This window comes from Paroedura picta, chromosome 12, assembly GCF_049243985.1.
Source record: "Paroedura picta isolate Pp20150507F chromosome 12, Ppicta_v3.0, whole genome shotgun sequence".
Lineage (NCBI taxonomy): Eukaryota > Metazoa > Chordata > Lepidosauria > Squamata > Gekkonidae > Paroedura > Paroedura picta.
In genome coordinates, this window is record NC_135380.1 from 11,516,123 (window position 1) to 11,536,237 (window position 20,115).

Consider the following 20,115-nt stretch of genomic DNA (forward strand, 5'->3'; position numbering starts at 1 on the left):
ACGTGTGAGCGTTGCGTGTTCCTGGCCTTTCCCCCCTTCTGCGCAGAGAACGTATGCTTGGGGATACGGATTTCGCACGCTGAGCGGGCGCCGCGTCGATCCGTTGCAAGCCCAAAATGACCAGGACTCGTAGAGGAAATTACAGAGTATTTGTTATCAAATCACGGCTAACATTTTACTGCGCAAATGTTGCAGTAATAAAATGTTGCATTAAAAATAATAAAGGTGACCAGGTTGTCCCACTTTTGGAAGGACATCTGGGGGTACCTGGCAAATTGTACTTATATTGAAATTTAAAAATATATATTACAATACTATTTTTGCGTTCTATGCAACTTTTTGTTGCTCCATATAGACCAAATTTTAAATCAAGACCCCCCCCCCCGGACAATGATGTCCTTCTTTACCAATGTTAAAATCTGGTCACCTTATAATAAGGGAAGTCTCCCAGAGGCAGCGCCCTGGGCAGGGTCCTTGCTGAAGGTTAGGTCTGCAAAGTGGGTGGGGCTCCGAAAGCCCACACGGAATCCCTTATGAGTCGCCGTTGCGAGCTTTTTTCCAATGGTGCATGTGGAAAGTGGCCCCAAACTGCAAAATAGCCAAAAATTGGACATTTTGCTCCCCCCCCCCAACTTTCCCTAGTTCCAGCTGGGATTTTCCTAATATCTCTAAAGCGCAAACTTATTTCTTGTTTATTATTTATTTAATTAACCCCCCCCTTTAAATTGTCACTTTAAATAATACTTATTACCTGAGGTTGCCATTCATTATTGCTTGCAAGAAGAGGGGAAGTCCTTTGTTACTGAACAAGACCCCTCTACGTGAAAGCCTGCCCCTTGAATAACGTTGCCGGTCTTATAGTTGCCACTGGAGAGCTTAACATTTGAAGCACCAACATCCCTGCTCCTCAGGATTTAACTATAGATGCTAACCTCATTCAGTTCTTACATCTGCGTTCTCAACTGCGCCCTCGAAGGGACGTACGTGCACTTTATTATTTCTTCTTTGGGAGAATAGGTGGTAATGTATTGTAAAATGTAATGTGATTTGGAATGGTAGAGTGCAGTGTACTTCTATAGTCTGGGGCAGGGGTAGTCAACCTGTGGTCCTCCAGATGTCTATGGACTACAATTCCCATGAGCCCCTGCCAGTGTTTGCAAACACTGGCAGGGGCTCATGGGAATTGTCGCCCATGGACATCTGGAGGACCACAGGTTGACTACCCCTGGTCTGGGGGACAGAGGAGATAATGCAGCTATTTGCTCTACTTCCAAGAAGACACTGTAAGGAAAACCCCATGTTTGAACTGGATTTTATTTATGGGTTGATGATGACTGCCCCTCCCGGACTAGCCGTCTCAGGGCTACAAAAACAAAATACACGTTTGAACAATATAATAAAATACATAAAACATCAATTCATGGGTAATTTTAAAAGTTTTTTTTAAAGAATTGCCTGTAGCCGGTCTATTTGGTGTTAATAACTCAATAACAGGGCCAGAGGAGTTGAGGAGAGGGAAGCCCGGTGATAAAGTTTTAATTCTGGGCAGCCTCAACCATAAATAAGCCTGTAAGAAGAGCTCCATTTTGCAGGCCCTGAAGACTTTGGAAAGTTCCGTCAGGGCCCTGATGTTCTGAGATCTCATTCCACGCGGCAGGAGCCAGAGCCAAGTTTATTCTGTGCATTGAAGCCCTGCCTGCAGAATTGTCTGCCAACCCCATTTTAATTTTTTAGTTTTATTCTGAGCACAGGAAACACGGGACTGCATAGGAATAATGCAATACCATTAACTTCCATTTCTCTGTGGACACCTCCACAATCCCCTCCCTAAACAGGAAAGAATACTGACATGTGAACATACAGCACTCCATCTCCACTGTATGTTTGTTTAGAGCCAGGGGCAGACAAACTGTGGCTCTCCAGATGTCCATGGACAACAATTCCCATGAGCCCCTGCCAGCATTCGCTGGCAGGGTCTCATGGGAATTGTAGTCCATGGACATCTGGAGGGCCACACTTTGACTACTCCTGTTTTAGACAGTAAATGAGTAACGCACCCAAAGCAGAATTGCCCTCAAGCCCTTTAAAGAGGCCAACTGGAGGTAGTCAAGGATGGATGGCCATTTTGCACAGGAAGGACACGCTTGGTTGGTGGTAACCTTTGTGGCTTAAATGAAATTTTAACTAGGCATGGGGACAGACTGGAAATTCTGGTCCGATTCTGGACGTTCCCAAACGGAACCCCTGAATCCAGATAACCCAATTCTCCTGAAATGAACTGGTCTGTTTCAGTTCTTTCCACTTCTAAACAGGGGGGGCCTAAACGGCATGTTGAAATGACTTCCAGCCACAGCAGAAAGGTATGCACACCTCCACTGTCAGCAGCAATAGATTTTGCTCCCTCCTGCTCAGAAGTGAGAAAGGAGCAAAATCAATGATCAATATAGCTTGAAGCCACTTTGGGTTGACAGCAAGGGGCATGGGCATTCATCGGCTGTCAGCCGAAAATGGCTGACAGCCAAACCACCAAACCAAACAAAGGTCCATGAAATGTTCAGGGGAGACTCATCCCCTTGAATCTCAGTTCGGGATATATGAACTAAGGCATTTTTGTGGATTTGTGCCCCAGTTTCTGCCCATCCCTATCTTTAAACAAGGATGAATTACATCATAAAAACCAGGCATTGGTGTCTTGCATCACAGGGATCTATAATGTTCAACTCAGGATTCAACCTTGTAAGTTTCAAACTTTATTTTCTATTCCTGTACTCATTTGAGGATTACAGTCCAATACGAGAGGCAGCATCCTGGCAATCCAAGGACGTGAACACCTGCAGGCACCACTGGAATTTTGACACAATGCAGTAGGTACTGCCACAAAATGGCTGCCACAGGAGGCAGAACCAGCCATAAAAAGCACATCTCCAATGACCAATCAGAAGCCTTGCTGGGTAAAAACTCTACCCCCTGTCTACAACCATTTTGTGCACACCGGAACATGTGTCAGTAGGCACCATATCAGCAATCCCTTCACTACATGTACTGAATAGAACTGTCAACCCAATGTTGGGCCAAGGAGAATAGACACACTGGAATTGGCCAGAAAGTCTAGAGAAAGACACTAGATTCTTTGCTTCCCTCTCTGCAATGTAAGGAAAACCAAGAAGTTGAGTATTTGAGGGGGCTGCGGTGAAGTCGCATTGTTTCTAGAGAACTTGGATTGTCCTCCTCTTCCTCCTCCCAATGTTTCTTTTGATGACTTTGTTTTGTTCTATGTTCTGTCCAGCTACCGATGGCGTGCTACCCTTCCTGATGAAATCAGGTTTTTGAAACATGAACTGGTGCCCAGCCCAGGAGGAATAAGTGACATTCTGCTACAAGCTTTTAAAAACTTGATTTTACCCATCTTCCAAGTCCAGAAAGGCTCAAGTCTCCGAATACTGCACCCAATTATTTCCATGTCCCACCAGGACTAGCTTCTGAGTAAATCTGCATACGATTCTGCCGTGATCAGCTGGAGGGGAGGGTAATCCTCCGCTCGGGACCAAGAGCAGAAGCTGCTAATCCTATGAAGTCTCTTGCTCCAAAATCAAGGATTGATTTTAACAGTCTCCCAAGATTGAACACAGTGCGAGAAAAAATGCACCCCATTACAGCAGGCTGTGCTTTTTTCCATCTGGAGATAAAATCTTTTGGTCTTGCAAGGTAAGCAGACACCTTCTCAAGTGCTGGCAAGATCAAGGGTTTCATGACAACGAGGCATCAACCAGCTGTCAGACGTTCCATTTCATTATCCAGGATCTAGTCTGTGCATTAACAGAAGCCAAACTTCACTCTTCAGCAGCATCTGAAAAATCTTGGCTTCCAGCTGATTGCCATTAATCAGCAGCATAGTCAAGGAACCAGCTGGAAGGGAGAGCACATTTCCCCCTGCAAAGGAGTAACACCGTCAATTGTTGTTCTGCAGAACTCCCCCAAACAAACTGAAAGCACTATTAAAGTGGATCTGCTCAAGAGCACTGCAGTGGGCCATCATCATTTATGTCCAAGATGCACCAAGCTGCAAATCATAGAATCATGCAACAGGCTGAGGGGGAGCAAGCAAGGGATGTGGATGGCAAGCCAGGGAGAACTTTGGGAGGTATACTGTAGTGAGGAACCAGTGCAGAAGTCAGGGCTGCAGAGGAATGGTTTCTCCTGCTGAGAGACCTGGCTGACCCGTATGTTATAATAGCTCTATGGATCAGCAGCAATAACTTTGGTTTTCCAATGCTGCCTTGGCAACTGCTAAGAGATTGGGGATGCAGTGACTGGGGAGAGAAGAGCTTGAGGAGGATGCACTGTGACTCCTTAAGGATACTCAAGTCTATTTCCCATTATCCCTATGGCCTTTAACACAGAGACTAGGAGAAATTCCCTACAGCATCCCCTCCTGCTCCTCAATTCTATACAAGCAGGAAGTTGGAGTTAAGGACTTGAAATTTCCTACCCTGGACAGGTAAACAGGATGCCTACCATGGCTCCACACCTCACTCAATCCTCCCAACCCAGGAGGCAGAGCACACTATATAGCAGCATGCAAGGTGAGACTCGAAGCAAAGAGTTATTTGTGAAATCACTAACATGGGGGAAAGGGCAAGCCAGGGCTGGGGGACTCACCATCGGAGCCTGTTCCAGGATCTCTGGCCCTGCTAGATGATATTCCTCTCTAGCATTTTTTTGTCTCTGATGATCCGATCAAAGGAGAATCGTGCAAGGTCAATGGTCTTGTACTTTCCCTCTAGGATGAGCTCAGCAATGCAGTTGCCCACAGCCAGGGAATGCTGCAGCCCATGCCCACTGAAGCCAGAAGCCAAGTAGAGGTTGGCCACCAGCGGGTGCAGGCCAATTACAGGGTTCTGGTCAAAGGTGTTGTAGTCATAGTAGCCAGCCCAGGAACTCTTCACCTGCAACAAAAGGAAAAGTAAGAATACAAGTCCTTGCCAAGGAAAAGTGACAGGGGCTCTTTGGGGGGGGGGGGGAGAGAACTATCAAAAGCTCCTGAAAGGAAGAGCTGTTCTCCTTTGACACCAAAATGGGCTTTACTTACTGAGCTGCCCTTTGGATGGAGAATTTACTCTTCTATGGATTAACTAAATCCTGGCCAGCCATCCCAGGCTGAGAACATACCTAAGCAACAATGCAACAGAAGAGCTAGGGTTTTATACCCCACTTTTCACTACACAAAGGAGTCTCAAAGTAGCCAACAATCACTTAACCCTTCTCTCCCTGCAACAGACAAAGGCCGTTCCAGCTACTCAAGAGAGCAGCACTATGGAGGCCTAAGCTGTTAGAGCATTTCAGCTGATTTTACAGTTCACTCCTACCGCAAATTATTTTTTGTGGGGCAAGTTTTTAAGGTCCTACATCATTTAGGCTACTTTTCTGCTGTTGCTGGGCTTTCATGGTGCTTTGTTCTTGTTTTTTACTTTATAAGCCCCGTACAAAGAGATAAGTCTCTATGGAGAAGACAGGATAGAAAGGATCTCAATATATAAATAATATAAATTGAATCATGCAAGTAGTTATTACAGCTGCTGGCAGAGTCCAAGGGTCTATTTATTGCCATTTAAATCTGAAAGGAGCATTCTGAATTGCCAGCCTCTTGGACTTTACTCACTCTCCAGATTTAGCATATTAACACTAAAGGTCAAGTCACACATGTTCATTCACCATCATTCAACGACTTGCAGCTGAATGTGTGAATGAGACCGCATCCCAAGGCAAAAATTCTACCAGTACTGCAGGCTTAAGCTGACTCATTCATGTAAATCATGTGGCTTAACCACTCCAATGTCAGAAGTTACCTGAAAAGGAAGAAGCCTCAAAGGATACAGGGGAACCGGACACCAAAATTGGTCCTAGCAACTACCCCTCCAAGTAACAGGCTGAGGTATTAGTATTATTGTCTGGCTTGTGGGAACTAGAAGTACCGAAGAGGCCCCCAAGTCCTGTAATGTCACTCATGCATATGTAAATGGATAAACTCTCCACATCAGGAACAACGTTTATAATACCTAGTTAGCTTTAAAGTGGAAAAGAAGGGCGAGAACACCCATACAAGAAAGCCACAGCCCACAAATTTACAGCCCCAATGATCAAAACTGCAGTTAGAAAACCAAGCAGGATCCCTAGCTCAAAAGAGGTAAAGGCCTGGTGGAACACTCTCCCTGGGGAGATCAGGGTCTTCCAGGGCCTTCAGCAGTTCCAGAGGTCCCATAAAACAGAGCTGTTCCCACAAGGCCTATGGTTGAGGCCAGAAATTTAACATGTAAGAACGCTGGCTCCCCTGCCAAAGAACTCCCTCTTATAAAGTACTGATCTGCCCATCCTAACCTAATCACTCTCAGTAAGAGGCCGGTTCTCTCTCTCTCTAGTTTTAACTATTAATTCTATTATATGTCTGACAAAGAGTGCTTGCACTTGAAAGCTCATGCCCTGAATAAATCTTTGTTGGTCTTAAAGGTGTTACTGGACCCTGATTTTATTGTGCTACTTCAGACCAACACAGCTACCCATTTGAATCTATTACTTGTATATTTTAAAATGATGTCACCTGCCCTGAACCAACCAGGAAACGCAGGCTAGAAAAATAAAGTTGTTTATTTTTAATTTTTGCACAAGATCTTAAGAAGAAAGTTTCAGGGAAGGAGCTGGGAAGACAATCATTCCTTAATTTACCTTTAGGGATTCAAAGGCTGGCACTCTGTGAGCCAGCTTGGGCCAGACTTTCTCTTGGAAGAACTCATGATCCACCTCCAGGTCCTTAATATCCGGCTCTTCTTCCTGAAAAGGGAAGACAGGGCTGTTTGTTGCCCACCATTTGCACCAGACACCAGCACAGCCCTTCCAAAGGCAGCAACAGTTTAAGCCTGGAATATGTCCAGAGCTGAGAAACACATGGCATCTCCTTCCAAGATGGTGGTGGTTGATGACTCAATAGCCTGACTCCAAATTCCAGCATGCAGCTCAAAGAGACTTTAGTGGTGTGCGTGAGTCTTTAGTGACATCAAGGCCAACAAACCCCGAGTGCTTCAGAACAGGACAGGCTATAGAATGTAGCGAGCGATGGATTTTTTCCCCTTGGAGACCCAGGATCAAATCATAGCTACATCTAGCAGCGGGGAACCCTGGCCATTTGCCATTCGGGGACCAAAAGGGATGGGCCGCGTTAACCGGCCTGATATTCATGGAAGGAATGACGTGGAAGACACCCTGTTCTTACAAGGCTGCTCTCCTCCATGTGAGGAGAGAGATGACACTTCATCAAGCTCCCACAAAGCCACAGCACGCTCACCTCTGTGGGGCTGATGCTCCCAAGATAGTTGCCGCCGATGCCTTCCCTGCGGAAGTAAGCTCCTGAGGTGTCAATTAACATGGGAGTCTCTAAGCCAGGCCCCATGGGGCAGTTCCAGACATAGACATACCTGGAGACAAAAGGAAGAAAAAATCTCAGTAACTCATAACAATCCACATACGGGGTTCAGCTACAACCAAAGTGGGGAGGACCACCACTGTGGTCTCAACCATAGGCCTGGTGGAAGAATGCCGTTTTACAGGCCCTGCGGAACTTTGACAGCTACGTCAGGGCCTGGGATCTCAGCTGGAAGCTCATTCCACCAGGCTCTGGGCCCAGACCATCCGAACGCTAGGGATCACCCGCAAATTGGTGTTCGCAGAGTGGAACCGTCTCTGGAGAACATATCGTGCCTGCGGGTCCATTTCGAGCCTCTGGACTCCTCTGGAATTCTGACACAGCTTAGTGGAAAAAAATGGCTGACACAGCTTACCTTCAGTCAGACACCGAAGATCCTTGTGCTTTGGCAACTCTCACAAACAGCAACGTTTTTACAAATCTGCACTTCCAGTCAAGTCACTAGCGGCCAATCAAAACGCATCCTGGGCAAAAGCCAGCCTGACCTCATCCACTTCGTATACACGCTTGGTGGACGCCACGAAAGGTGTTAGCGGATGATGGCATCCTGGCAACACACTGGGGGGCCCCTGCTCTAGCTACTGCCCCGATGCTCATCTCCTCAAGGCAGGCAGGCAGGCAGGCATTGTGGCTCCCCAATGCAATGCAAGTGCTGTATTGAAACATACCTTTTCTTCGGTTCCACAGGTAGCTTGATCCCTGTCAACGAATCTGGCGGCCCGGTCCCAATGCCGGCCATCTCTGCCACTCTCCCAGACCAGGCCCCAGCTGCATTCACCACCATGGAACACTCAATCGGGAAACACTCTATGCTGTCAGGCAACTGGACCTAGAAGGGGGTGGTGGTTTGTTCAGGTTGCTTGGATTTTTAGACCACCCTTCCAGCTAGCCGGCTCAGGGCGGTATACAAAGATGTAAAAGATACAACAGCAGTCAATAAGATTAGATTAAAACCGACTTAAAGAAACGATGACAAGTTAAAACAGGGTAAAACAGCAACGATACTACCGTGACATATAGGTTATGAATACTGAATTTCTCCCAGAAATTCAGGATGATTTGGGAGTGTCAGAACATAAACAGATGGACCGATGAGTGGTTGGGGTCATGAACAGATAGGGAGATAGATGTTAGCTTTGACCCCAACCAAAAGCCTGTTGGAAGAGCTCCGCCTTACAGGCCTTGCAGAATTGTGCTAATTCCAACAGGGCCCAGATGTGCTCATTCCACCAGGTCAAGGCTAGGACAGAGAATGTCATGGCCCTCCTTGTGGCCAGGGACCACCAACCAGTTGGTATTTGAAGAACAAAGTGTTCTCCGGGGGGTAGAAGTAGAGAGGCAGTCTCTCGGGTAATCTCAGGAGGAAGGTGTAGTTTCTGGCAGAAAAAAATAACGTACAAATGTATCCGTTAGTCCAGGGGTAGTCAACCTGTGGTCCTCCAGATGTTCATGGACTACCATTCCCACGAGCCCCTGCCAGCATTGCCACCCCTGGACGAGTCCACAAACAACAGTTTGGGGGGAGCTTGTACTTTCCAGTCCATCACCCCCCCCCCAGCTTCGTAGTAGAAGAAGAAGAAGAAGAAGAAGAAGAGTTGGTTCTTATATGCCGCTTTTCCCTACCCGAAGGAGGCTCAAAGCGGCTTACAGTCGCCTTCCCATTCCTCTCCCCACAACAGACACCCTGTGAGGTAGGTGAGGCTGAGAGAGCCCTGATATCACTGCTTGGTCAGAACAGTTTTATCAGTGCCGTGACGAGCCCAAGGTCACCCAGCTGGCTGCATGTGGGGGAGTGCAGAATCGAACCCGGCATGCCAGATTAGAAGTCCACGCTCCTAACCACTACACCAAACTGGCTCTAACAGCCTGACATTACAGCACAGACATGTCCTTTAGCAGCCTTTCACAGAGCACACCTTATTTTGCAAGAACTTACACAATTCATGGCTATTGTATATTTATATTGAGATTTTGAATCAAAGCGACGTCTTTTGCAGCCACCTTGAGTGCAGGAGGGGGGGGGGGATACATCTGCCAAGGAATTGCATCAATAAAACACTGGGGCCCTTGTTAGAAGTTCTCAGGCTGGCTTCACAACCCCCAGAGTGCTGTCATGCAGGCTTTTGCAGGATCGCTGCATTGCTTCCATCACCAAATGTGCTTTAGCAGGCCTTCCCCGTGGCCACCACCGCAGGAAGACTGTGGATTTTACTCGGACGGACGGATGTGGGGGAGTGCAGAATCGAACCTGGCATGCCAGATTAGAACCACGACACCAAGCTGGCTCTCCTTCCATGAAAGGAGTTAAGGGCACAAGAATGTCAGAAAAGAGGTGCCGGATAAGATCGATGGCTTATCTAGTCCTGCAGATTTCTCTCACACAAGGCCAATCAGATCCCTTGGAGGGCCAACACCGGGGCATAGAAGCTAAGACTCCCAATTTTGCCTCCTGGCCCTGGGATTCAGCGGCGGACTCAGTCACCATGACCAGAAGCCACTGGCAGACCATTCCTCCATTGTCCCGGAAGGCCTACTTACGTTTACAAACACGATGCGGGAGAAATTAACGTCCACCCCATCCTCCGTCACCAATTGGTTGGAAGAACAACTGAAAGCTGGAGCGGAAGACAGACAGAGAAGTAGCCGTGGTTAGCACAGCAACGCGAAAGGCAGCACACACCCACGGGGTTCTACCAACGACTAGACCCCCCCCCCCCCGCCTAACTCATGGAATTAAGAGGGCAAATTCCTTCCTCTCCCATAGTCATAACAATCATTATCATTATGAGTGAGGAGGTGAAAGAGCTCAGGTTGCCGGCCGGTCCACCAAAGCAGGTGAGGTTCCCAGCACAACAGCCCATTTCTTCCCTCGGAATGTGGCCTTTTACTTTTTCACCTCAGGAGAGAGTAGAGAAGAGCAGGAAAACAACGGAGCTAGAAACTATATCTCCTCTCTATCATAGAGTTGGAAGGGATCTCCAAGGTCATCAACCCCCTGCAGAACGCAGGCAATTCACAACTCCCTGCCCACCCACAGCGACCTCAGTTCCATGCCCAGGTGATGCCCCCTCAAAACACCAGCATCCCCGGAAATTTGCCTCCTGAACCCAAAGTGACAATTGGCATTTCCCTGGATATGCAAGAAAGGGCCACAAAATTCTGGTGAAATATTTAGAAAGAGGAGACCCTGCCCCAGCCTTAAGCTCTCTGGCTAATTCCATTCAGTCTACCCCAGTGGTCCCCAACCTGCTGTCCGGGCCGCAGTTCCCTCTCCCTGCCCTCCCCCGCAGTAAAAAACTTCCCAGGCCGCAAGCTTGCGGCCCGGGAAGCTTCTTACTGCGGGGGGGGGGGGGGATAAGGGCTGCGCCGCGCATCGCGAAAGTGCCGTGCATGCATGATTTCGGCCGTGCAGCGCGCATGTGTGCATGCGCATGCACGCAGCGCGGGCGTGGCCGTCGCCCTGCCGGTCACCAGCCAAAAAAAGGTTGGGGACCACTGGTCTACCCTACCCACCATAGCACTTAGTAGGAGCCACTGAGAATTAAGTCCCAGTTCTCTCAGAACTCACTCAGTCCCACCTCCCTTACAAGGTGTCTGTTGTGAGGAGAGGAAGGGCAGGGGATTGCAAGCTGCTTTGCAATTCCTTTGGGTAGTAAAAAGTGGGGTCCAAAAAAAAAACCAGCTCTTCTCCTCACCTTGACAGCATTTTACCCCACCAACTACCCTAAAATTGCTTTTATGCAAATATGTCTCTGGGTGTATATTGCAGGAAGTAACCTATATTTATTTTTATTATTATTTTACAGGAGTCAAAAGTAGTTTTGTTCATGCTCTCTAGCAGCACGCTCCGAATTCATCAGACCCCCCCACTCCCCACGGCTGCTTTCTCAAGCCAAATTCCACATTCCGGCACAGAAGCTAAAACCCAGTTCAGTTTGGTCCTACGAGTTCCACGTTCCCCAAATCGAAGGGGATTACGTTGCTTTGTATATTTTAACAGGAGTGCAACTGTATGTGGTTGATCACAGCTGAGGAAGGAGAGGGGAGAAAGAAGAAGAGTTGGTTCTTATATGCTGCTTTTCCCTACCCGAAGGAGGCTCAAAGCGGCTTACAGTCACCTTCCCATTCCTCTCCCCACAACAGACACCCTGTGGGGTGGGTGAGGCTAAGAGAGCGCTGATATCACTGCCCAGTCAGAACAGCTTTATCAGTGCTGTGGCCAACCCAAGGTCACCCAGCTGGTTGCATGTGGGGGAGCACAGAATCGAACCTGGCATGCCAGATTAGAAGTCTGCACTCCTAACCACTACACCAAGCTGGCTCTGAGAGAAACAAGACTCACACATCACTTCTCCAAGGCTCTGGCCGACACCCAATGACATCGCTTTGCGCCGCAGGGCATTCAGAAGAGTCCAAGGGTCGAACCACCCTTCGTTTTCTAGGCCTAAAGCACAGAGGAGCAAGCAAGAGGGAAAGACCTGCTTAGACTCACAATGGCTCGACACTTAAAAAAAAAAAAAGCAGCCTGCAAGTTATCACTGTACTTTCATAACACAACCCAAGAAGCAAAAAGGATTCATTGGGCAGCTTTCAGGCTTGAAGAAACTAGCCAGTTTATATGTTTTCCTTTCAAGGAAAGCAGATTATAAGTACAACCCTAAACAGAGTTTATACCCTTAAGTTTGAACTGCATATAGCATTATGCCTAGAAGTAGTTTGGCCATGACATTTGGTTGCAGGAAAGTAAAACCAGGAAGGAAAAGGGGGGGGGGGATGGATCAGGAATATTCCAAGCCTTTTTCCTTTAATGTCCTGCCTTTCATTGCTTTTTCTAAAAAATGGCAATTTTTTAATTCCTTTTTCACATATTAAAAAACACAAAGAGTACAGTCCTCCCACTCTAAGTACAGGGAGTCGAATGTCAGACTACAGTCTCGGAGACTCAGGTTTGAATCCCCACACAGTTTAATTATTACAGGTTAATGTTCACAGTACTTATGTTGTATGAAAATGGTTATGTAAATTAAGTTCTATGTATCATTTCTACACTTTATGTGAACCGCCCTGAGCCTCAGGGGAGGGCGGTATATAAATGTAAATAAATACATAAAATAAAAACACACTGCCACAGAAGTTCAATGGGCCAGTCACACACCCTTAGCCTACACTACCTGACAGGGTTGTTGTGAGGATAAAGTCGAAGAGGGGAGAACTCTGAAAACTACTTTGGGAGCCCACTGGGGAGAAAAGCAGGGTATAAATAAAGAAATAACAAATCTCAGCTTCTTGTGCATCCAAAGCCCTTCAGCTCATGGGCTAGTTGACTGCCCAAAGTCCATCTGTCTGTTCCTGCCAGGATACTCCCAGTAAGTTTGTGATTTCCCCCCACCTGTTTTCCCATTACGATAGATTTCTGTGGGCAATATTGGTATTTTAATCTTAGGTATTACATTTTAACTGAGATTTGTTTTTTGCATTTCTAGAATTTTCCTTCAACATCCTGCTCGACAACAGACAGAGAATTAACAGCCTGATACCATGAGAAGCCAAAGCTACGCCATCTGTATTCAACCACGGATATTTCTTTTTCAGTTGGGTCGGAGACAGGAGGGACACCTCGGCTCCTTCTGTCCTGAAAAGCCGGTAGAGAAATCTCATCAGAAAGCGCTTGTTTGGGAGGAGGGTCTCCTAGAGCTGCCCCCGGGGAAGAAGAAGAGCTGTTTTTTTAAATACCTTGCTTTTCCCTACCCTAAGGAGTCCCAATGTGAATTAAATGTGTGTCCACTGGAAGATAATTTGAAGGCAGGAAATAACCTGGACACTGGAGGTGGGAAGCTGAGGTTTTCAACTGAGGTCAATTAGACCAAGGGTAGTCAACCTGTGGTCCTCCAGATGTCCATGGACTACAATTCCCACGAGCCCCTGCCAGTAGTCCATGGACATCTGGAGGACCACAGGTTGACTACCCCAACGTGCCTTTGTCAATTACCTCTTTGATCAACAACAGCTGTGCAGTAGCTGTGTCTCCCCCACCCCCTTTCCCTTCAACTATAGCCTCCCTCAAGAGCCATACCTTTGAATTTTTACATTCTCTTCCAATGTAGCAGCCCCTTCCTCAGAAGCCAAGAAAAGATAGCCCATGGGATTAAACTGGATATCGATGGGTGGCTCGTTGGAAATACCGAGGTAATCCTGGAAATTAAAAAAGGGGCTCTGTCAATACCACAGGAAGGGATTGGACTTGATGGCTATTAACTTAGAGCGAAGCATGTTGCTAGCATGTTCATCAGAGCCTCACATCAGCTCTACCTGGTAGGCAAAACATTGGTGTTTAGAAGTTGGGGGGTAGTTCCCAAAACATCCCCTGGTTCTCTCCACCCGCCAACACCCCCTTCCAGACTGAACAATCTGACCTACCCAAGGATTTGTCAGTATTACTGCTCTGTTAAAATACTGTCCTGGTTGACATGTTATGTTCAACGTAAAGGTGTCCCCTGTGCAAGCACCGAGTCATGTCTGACCCTTGGGGTGACGCCCTCTAGTGTTTTCATGGCAGACTCAATACGGGGTGGTTTGCCAGTGCCTTCCCCAGTCATTACCACTTACCCCCCCAGCATGCTGGGTACTCATTTTACCGACCTCAGAAGGATGGATGGCTGAGTCGACCTTGAGCCGGCTGCTGGGACTAAACTCCCAGCCTCATGGGCAGAGCTTCAGAAAAGCATGTCGGCTACCTTACCACCTTGCGCCACAAGAGGCTTGTCACGTTATGTTATGATGGTTATATTTGTTATAAAGTCCTATGTAAGTATTCTAAGACGTTCTATGTAAACCGCACGGAGCCGTATGGAAGGGTAGTATTAAAATCCAACATCTGCTGACTTTTCCAAGGCATGAGATGCTCAGGGGGGGGGTCATCACCTGCCACTTGGAACCACCCTGGATTCCTTTGATAGTCTCCTATCCAAGTACTAAGCAGGGGCAACTCTGCTCAGCTCTCACGATTGGTTAGGGCAGGCCAGTATTACTACCCCTTTTAGAGAGCAAGAGGTTGTGGGTGAGAAAACAGCTGAATGAGTTTGTGGTGGACACAAGGTGTGAACTGGCTCCCTCTTCATACTCCTAGCCTGCTTTGGGGCTGTAGTTTAATGGCAAAGTAGAAGGTCCTCGGTTCAATCCCAGCATCTCCTGTTAAAGGATCTGGCAGCAGGTGATGTGAAAGACTTTTCCCCGAGACCTTGGCCAGCCACTGCCACTGTGAGTAGACAAAACAGCCTTTGACAGACCAGGGGTCTGATTCAGCATAAGGCAGCTTCAGCGTAAGGCAGAGACCCCCTTTTTAAGGACGCAGGCATTGCTAGAGCATCAGAATGAAGGAGGAAGTAATCTGCGGTGCCTCTGCACACAAGAGAAGGGACACTCATCTAGAGAAAAAGGGACGAAACTTCAGAACCACACAGTGCCAGCTTTCCCCCATCATCGTCTTCATTTCTGAAGAGAACGGCCAACAGAAAAATGTAGCCATAAACAGGACACTGTTGCAATCTCTGCAGGGATTCTTTTTCTGCAACATTCTTAATAGGGGTTAGGAGGAAGACAGGAGGCAACCTCGTTATTTTCAGGGCAAGGGAATGGTGAGCCACCCACTGGGAGGTCCATCTCCAGAGCTGGTACCTGAACATGGCTGCTACAACAATGGATCGCTTAGGACAGCAGCAAACTGCAAAACTGCTCCTAATACATAACCTCAGGGAGTGACACACCAGGGGAAAGGTGTGGTAGTATACAGGTGAGACACCTGTTCAGAAACACTGCCCCAGCACTCTGGAGATCAGAAGGGAAGCTACAAGCTGCTTATCAAGGAGAGGGGTCTTCCTCTGTTTCCTCCAGAGCTCTTATTCCAGGGAATGGGGCAAGTAAAAGTGGCGGCTAGGCAGAGGTGTAGGAATGAGCTCCCTCAGGTAGAGAATCCTGCAGAAACTCATGGACGTACATTGACAGAGCGCAAGAAATTGGCTGAGAACTGGGACATCTTGATATTTTCGGGCGTCGAAAACTGCTGCCGTATCCCTCCCACTGACAGCACGGTAGAGGCTTTGGTGTACTAGAAGGAAGCATGGAGAGAGAGGGAGAGGGAAAGGTGGTATAAATTATCTCTGCCACACAAGAACAAAGTACTTCAAAAGCACAAGCAGTAAGCCCCCCCCCTCCCGCTGTGACAACTTTGCTCACAGGTAGCACAAACTCAAGACCCCCCCCCCCCCCCTTGCCAGGGAAGCTTGCTGACTGACCTTGGGACAGCCACACACCCTCGTACTAATCTCCCTCACAAGGCTGTTGTGAGGACAAGCTGGAGGGCAAGGTATGAGCCATTTTGCGTCCCCATTGGGAAGAAATGCAGGATATACACGACTACATTTCAAATGGAAAAATTACCTTTCTTAGCTTCTTGTACCCCCGTGGGATTCTTGTTGGAGCTAGCAATTGGCACTGTCATCTTTCTGGTATTGTTTATTTATTGTATAAGGATCTGCATAGTATAACCAGGAGACACAAGGATTGTCTGGCAGCCACACGAGGGACGTTTGGAGGTGGCTTACCATTGCCTGCCTCTGCATCAGGACCTCCTTGTGCTCAGGGGAAGAACTATCCCCCTCCAAATCCCTGGAGACCTCCCACCCAAATATGAGCCAGCATCAGCCCTGCTTAGCTTCTGAGATCTGGCCAGATCGGTCTGGTCTATACATGCAACAGAGTGAATGGCCTTCCCTTTCAAAGAGGTGATCTCTATAGAAGGAAGCCCACACTGCCGCAGCTCATCAGACACGGCCCATTCCACTTTGTGCTTAAAGTTTTCTCTTCAGCAAGGCCCCATTTTGATCTCGGACCAATCAAGACTCACCTGAATGTCCCTCTCGATCACAATCACCCGAATTCCCCCTTTTCGAGGCTCTTTAATCTTCAGCCAGAAGGCAATGGACCAGCCAATTATGCCACCTCCAACTATGATTATGTCCACCTGCTCGGGAGGGAGGTCTTTTGGAATTCCGAAAGGATCCCAGTTGCTACCAGGACGAACATCTTTCAGCCTCCTGCCAAAGTCTGCTAACTCCTTCCGAAAACCTGTGCACAAAGCGAAAGTCAGTCAACTACTGAGTCCATATTACAAGTTTCTGCAATCTCAAAAATAAGTGAAGGTATAATTCTGAACGCATACTGCCAACCTCTCTTGGTTTTCCACTCTTGCAGTTTGGTGTTATTTAGTTACCTGTTTCTATGTGTGTATAAAAGATGGAGGCAATTGAGCAAATAATATTCTGTGTATTCAACAGAGATATAAAGCCACCATCTTTGCTATGAAAATAAATTGCCCATTAAAAAAGTGTTTTAAATTCAGAGAATTTTTTCCACATTAACTTGTCTGCCGAGGAGGCCCAGAAAGCATTAGTTGAGATCCTGGTACATTGAGAAGTGTTCCACTCTGCATTTACACAGGGGTCCAAGCAGGTCTACTGGACTCCGCTATCACCCCATGTGAACTGGGAATGTAATTTAGAGGAAAAAGAGGTGGTTTTTATACCCCTCTTTTCAGGAGTCTCAATTTACAATTGCCTTGCCTCTCCCCCAACAGCACCTTGTGAGGTAAGTGTGGCTGAGACACCTCTGAGAGAACTGCTCTGTGAGAACAACTCTAACAGGACTGTGACTAGGCTAAAGTCACCCAGTTGGCTGGCTGCATATGGAGGAGCGGGGAATCACACCCAGCTCTCCAGATTAGAAGGCACCGCTCTTAGCCATTACACCAAGTTGACTCTTGGAAGCCTCAAAATTAAAATCCTCACTCAGCCATGAAACTAACCTTGCAATTTTTAGCTTAACCAACCTTTCAGGATTCATTTGTGGGCAAAATAGAGGGGGGGGGAGAAACAGACAAAGGCAGACAAAATATGTTTAGAAGACTTGCAGTACTGATCTGGAGCTGCACCCCCCCCCCAAAAAAAAATCTGTGATGAGGAACAAGCTCCTGCAGCCATGTAGCCAAGTGGCAGTTGGAAAAGCCAAACCCACCCCTTGCCCATGACCCTCATATCGACTCAAACCTGTCCAAACCCAGCATTCCATCAGTGAAGAAACAGAAAGTTACCAGATAACTGAACCCCACTTCTTGACTAAAGACATAAAACAAAATCCCAAAGCATGAAAACAAGCCCATTTTAAATGAGAAAGGCAAGAATTTTTTTTTTTGGGGGGGGGGATGTAGCTTTCTTGTTTTAGTAGGAAAAAGGCCTACCTTATAACTTAGTTTGCATAGAACACATATTAATGAAATTATCCATTCTTGTTTTTTCAGTAAAACATGAGACTTGGAATCTTGGCCTTGGCCTGAGTCATGGCCTAAAAAGATCCACATTACCTAAGAATGTCCAAGACCACAATCTCTGAGTAACAGACTTGGCAACTCAGCTAAAGGAGGCAGCATGGGAGTTTCCAAGGGCATTCGGCTACTGACCACTGGAAACACAATACTGGGTTGGATGGACTTTGGGTAGATCCAGCTTCCTCCACTCTAGAACATGGGTTACGTTAGAGCAGTGGGACACAGCGCTAGTTAATAATGTACCAAATAAAAATGCAAAAATCGTCATTATTTCTGGTGTCTTTTATTGGACTTTCTGATTCTCTTGCACTTTGTGCCCCAGTAATTATACAATTGCTTGGTTCTGATGACCCAAGAAGAACTTTGAAAAAACTGGCCACACTATTCAGTCAACTCATACTAAGCTAGCAGAAGATTAGCAAAGCATATCTAGCTACAGTCAAAAGGATTTCTAATTCATCTGTGGGCAAAATGGAGGAAAAGAGAAACCAAATATCCAGTATTCCCCCCCTCACGCACACACACACAAAGAAGCCAGATTTTGCCACTTACAGAATGTCTCATCTGCAGGAGTCCAAAGGTTGCACACTGGTCTATACCACTTCAGCATGTGTATGTATGATCACATTTTAAATGAAGTCCTACATGCATGGGGGCAGGGGATAGAAATTCCCTGAAGGGATACATGCAAGAACACAGCTATGGAACACCAGGTGTGTATTTGGCCTTCCCTCCATCATGGAACTCAAGACAGTGTTGAAAGGTGTCCCCAGTAGCCTCCCATCCAGGCACCAAGGTTGTTGCCCTGTAAGCCACATGGGGTTTTAAAAACACAAAGCTAACAGAACACAAGAAGTTGCCTTATTCTGAATCAGTCTACTTGTCCCTCAGTATTCTCTGCTCAGGCTGAGATTTTCCTCATTGCCTGACTTAACTGGTCCTTTTAAATTAAGGTGACCAGATTGTCCCACTTTTGGAGTGACATCTGGAAGCACCTGGCAAATTGTACTTATGTTGCAAGTAAAAAAATATATATTACAATACTATGAAAATTTTTGTTGCTCGACATAGGCCAAATTTTAAATCAAGAACACCCCCCCCCCAGTCAATGGTGTCCCACTTTACCAATGTTAAAATCTGGTCACCTTATTTTAACTGGAGATAACAAAGGCTGAGCCTGAACCTTCTGCCTGTCAAGCAGATGCTCTACCACTGACCCACTGCTCCCTCCCCTAATTCAGCCAGAACACTAGCAAATACAAGGGAAATGTTCTGCCTCCTAACTTTACCCACAGCATCATTTTATTGGCATTTGTTAAAGCAAGCCAGAGCATCCTAAAGCAATGGGCAGGCTGGAGAGCCTCTTACATTGGCCTATGCCAGGGGTAGTCAAACGGCAGCCCTCCAGATGTCAATGAACTACAATTCCCATGAGCCCCTGCCAGCGTTTGCTGGCAGGGGCTCATAGGAATTGTAGTCCATTGACATCTGGAGGGCCGCAGTTTGACTACCCCTGGCCTATGCTAACAGTACATACCCTGAAAATATGCTCTCCCACCCCCCCACGCCTCACTTTGCAAAACGTAGGTGTTTTTTCTTGGTGCAGCTGTTCAATTGTCAAACTTGAACAGGGGGAGTCCACCCTGCTTAAAATCCCCACTTGCTACTGTGAGACTTTGGGGCAGGCAGTCTCTCTCTCTGCCCAGCCTACATCACAGGATTGTTGCAGTGTCACATGCAGAAGAGAACCAGGCATGCTGCACCGGCTTCCTCGGGGAAAGGCCAGATAAAAAAGGCAAACGCAAAAGCAGGCTAAGAAGGCAACCGGGACATGCCCGCCAATGCAAAAGCAAGTTAAAGAGGCAGACCCGGCCATGCCCGCCCAGCATGAATTTCCTATCCCGGGAACCAAGCGGCTCCAGACGCACCCGAGAAGATGTCGCGTCGCCGGGGCTTGCCCGTGCCGAACTGCCGGCGCGGCTCCAGGGGGCTGGCGAAGGGCGGCGCAGATACCGCCCTCAGGGGCCGCAGACGGCCCAGCGCGGCTCCTCCGCGGATCATCCCGAGGCCAGAATGAGCCCGTCGCAAGCGCCTCAGGTGCTGCAGGGGAACGCCCCGCCCCCAGGGCCCCGATTGGCCGACTCTCCCCGGGGTTCCTTTAAGCCCCGCCCCCTCCCCAGGCTCCCCGACGAATGGATCGCGGACCTTTCCTCGCTGCCGTCCGGAGTACAGTCCCGCCCGTCGCTCCTCACTGGAGGGAGAA

The 20,115-nt window shown here is 47.6% G+C and overlaps 1 protein-coding gene across 2 annotated transcripts; it reads right to left on the reverse strand.

Annotated features, from left to right (window-relative positions):
* Positions 1-1,298: 1,298 nt before the first annotated feature.
* FOXRED1 (FAD dependent oxidoreductase domain containing 1) lies at positions 1,299-19,958 on the reverse strand. Of its 2 annotated transcripts, none has more exons than XM_077306455.1 (12): positions 19,781-19,958; positions 16,377-16,597; positions 15,468-15,578; positions 13,548-13,666; positions 13,012-13,106; positions 11,817-11,918; positions 10,013-10,089; positions 8,143-8,303; positions 7,337-7,466; positions 6,721-6,825; positions 4,660-4,946; positions 1,299-3,930 (listed from the first exon to the last, which is right to left on the reverse strand). In XM_077306455.1, the coding sequence occupies exons 1-11, from the start codon at positions 19,911-19,913 to the stop codon at positions 4,692-4,694; spliced, it is 1,509 nt and encodes a 502-aa protein (XP_077162570.1). In that variant the 5' UTR covers positions 19,914-19,958; the 3' UTR covers positions 1,299-3,930; positions 4,660-4,691. The 2 variants fall into 2 exon arrangements, with proteins under 2 accessions (XP_077162570.1, XP_077162571.1); XM_077306456.1 differs by lacking the exon at positions 19,781-19,958 and adding an exon at positions 18,405-18,671.
* Between the last annotated feature and the right edge of the window lie 157 nt (positions 19,959-20,115).

What these genes read in the sequence shown, in the direction of transcription:
- FOXRED1 (XM_077306455.1), bottom strand. Translation starts at nt 19,913, where the DNA reads ATGATCCGCGGAGGAGCCGCGCTGGGCCGTCTGCGGCCCCTGAGGGCG. An exon ending in GGAGCATCAGCCCCACAGAG is followed by an intron (nt 6,826 to 7,336) that starts GTGAGCGTGCTG and finishes TTCCCTTTTCAG; the next exon opens with GAAGAAGAGCCGGATATTAA. An exon ending in CAGCCTTTGAATCCCTAAAG is followed by an intron (nt 4,947 to 6,720) that starts GTAAATTAAGGA and finishes CTTTTGTTGCAG; the next exon opens with GTGAAGAGTTCCTGGGCTGG.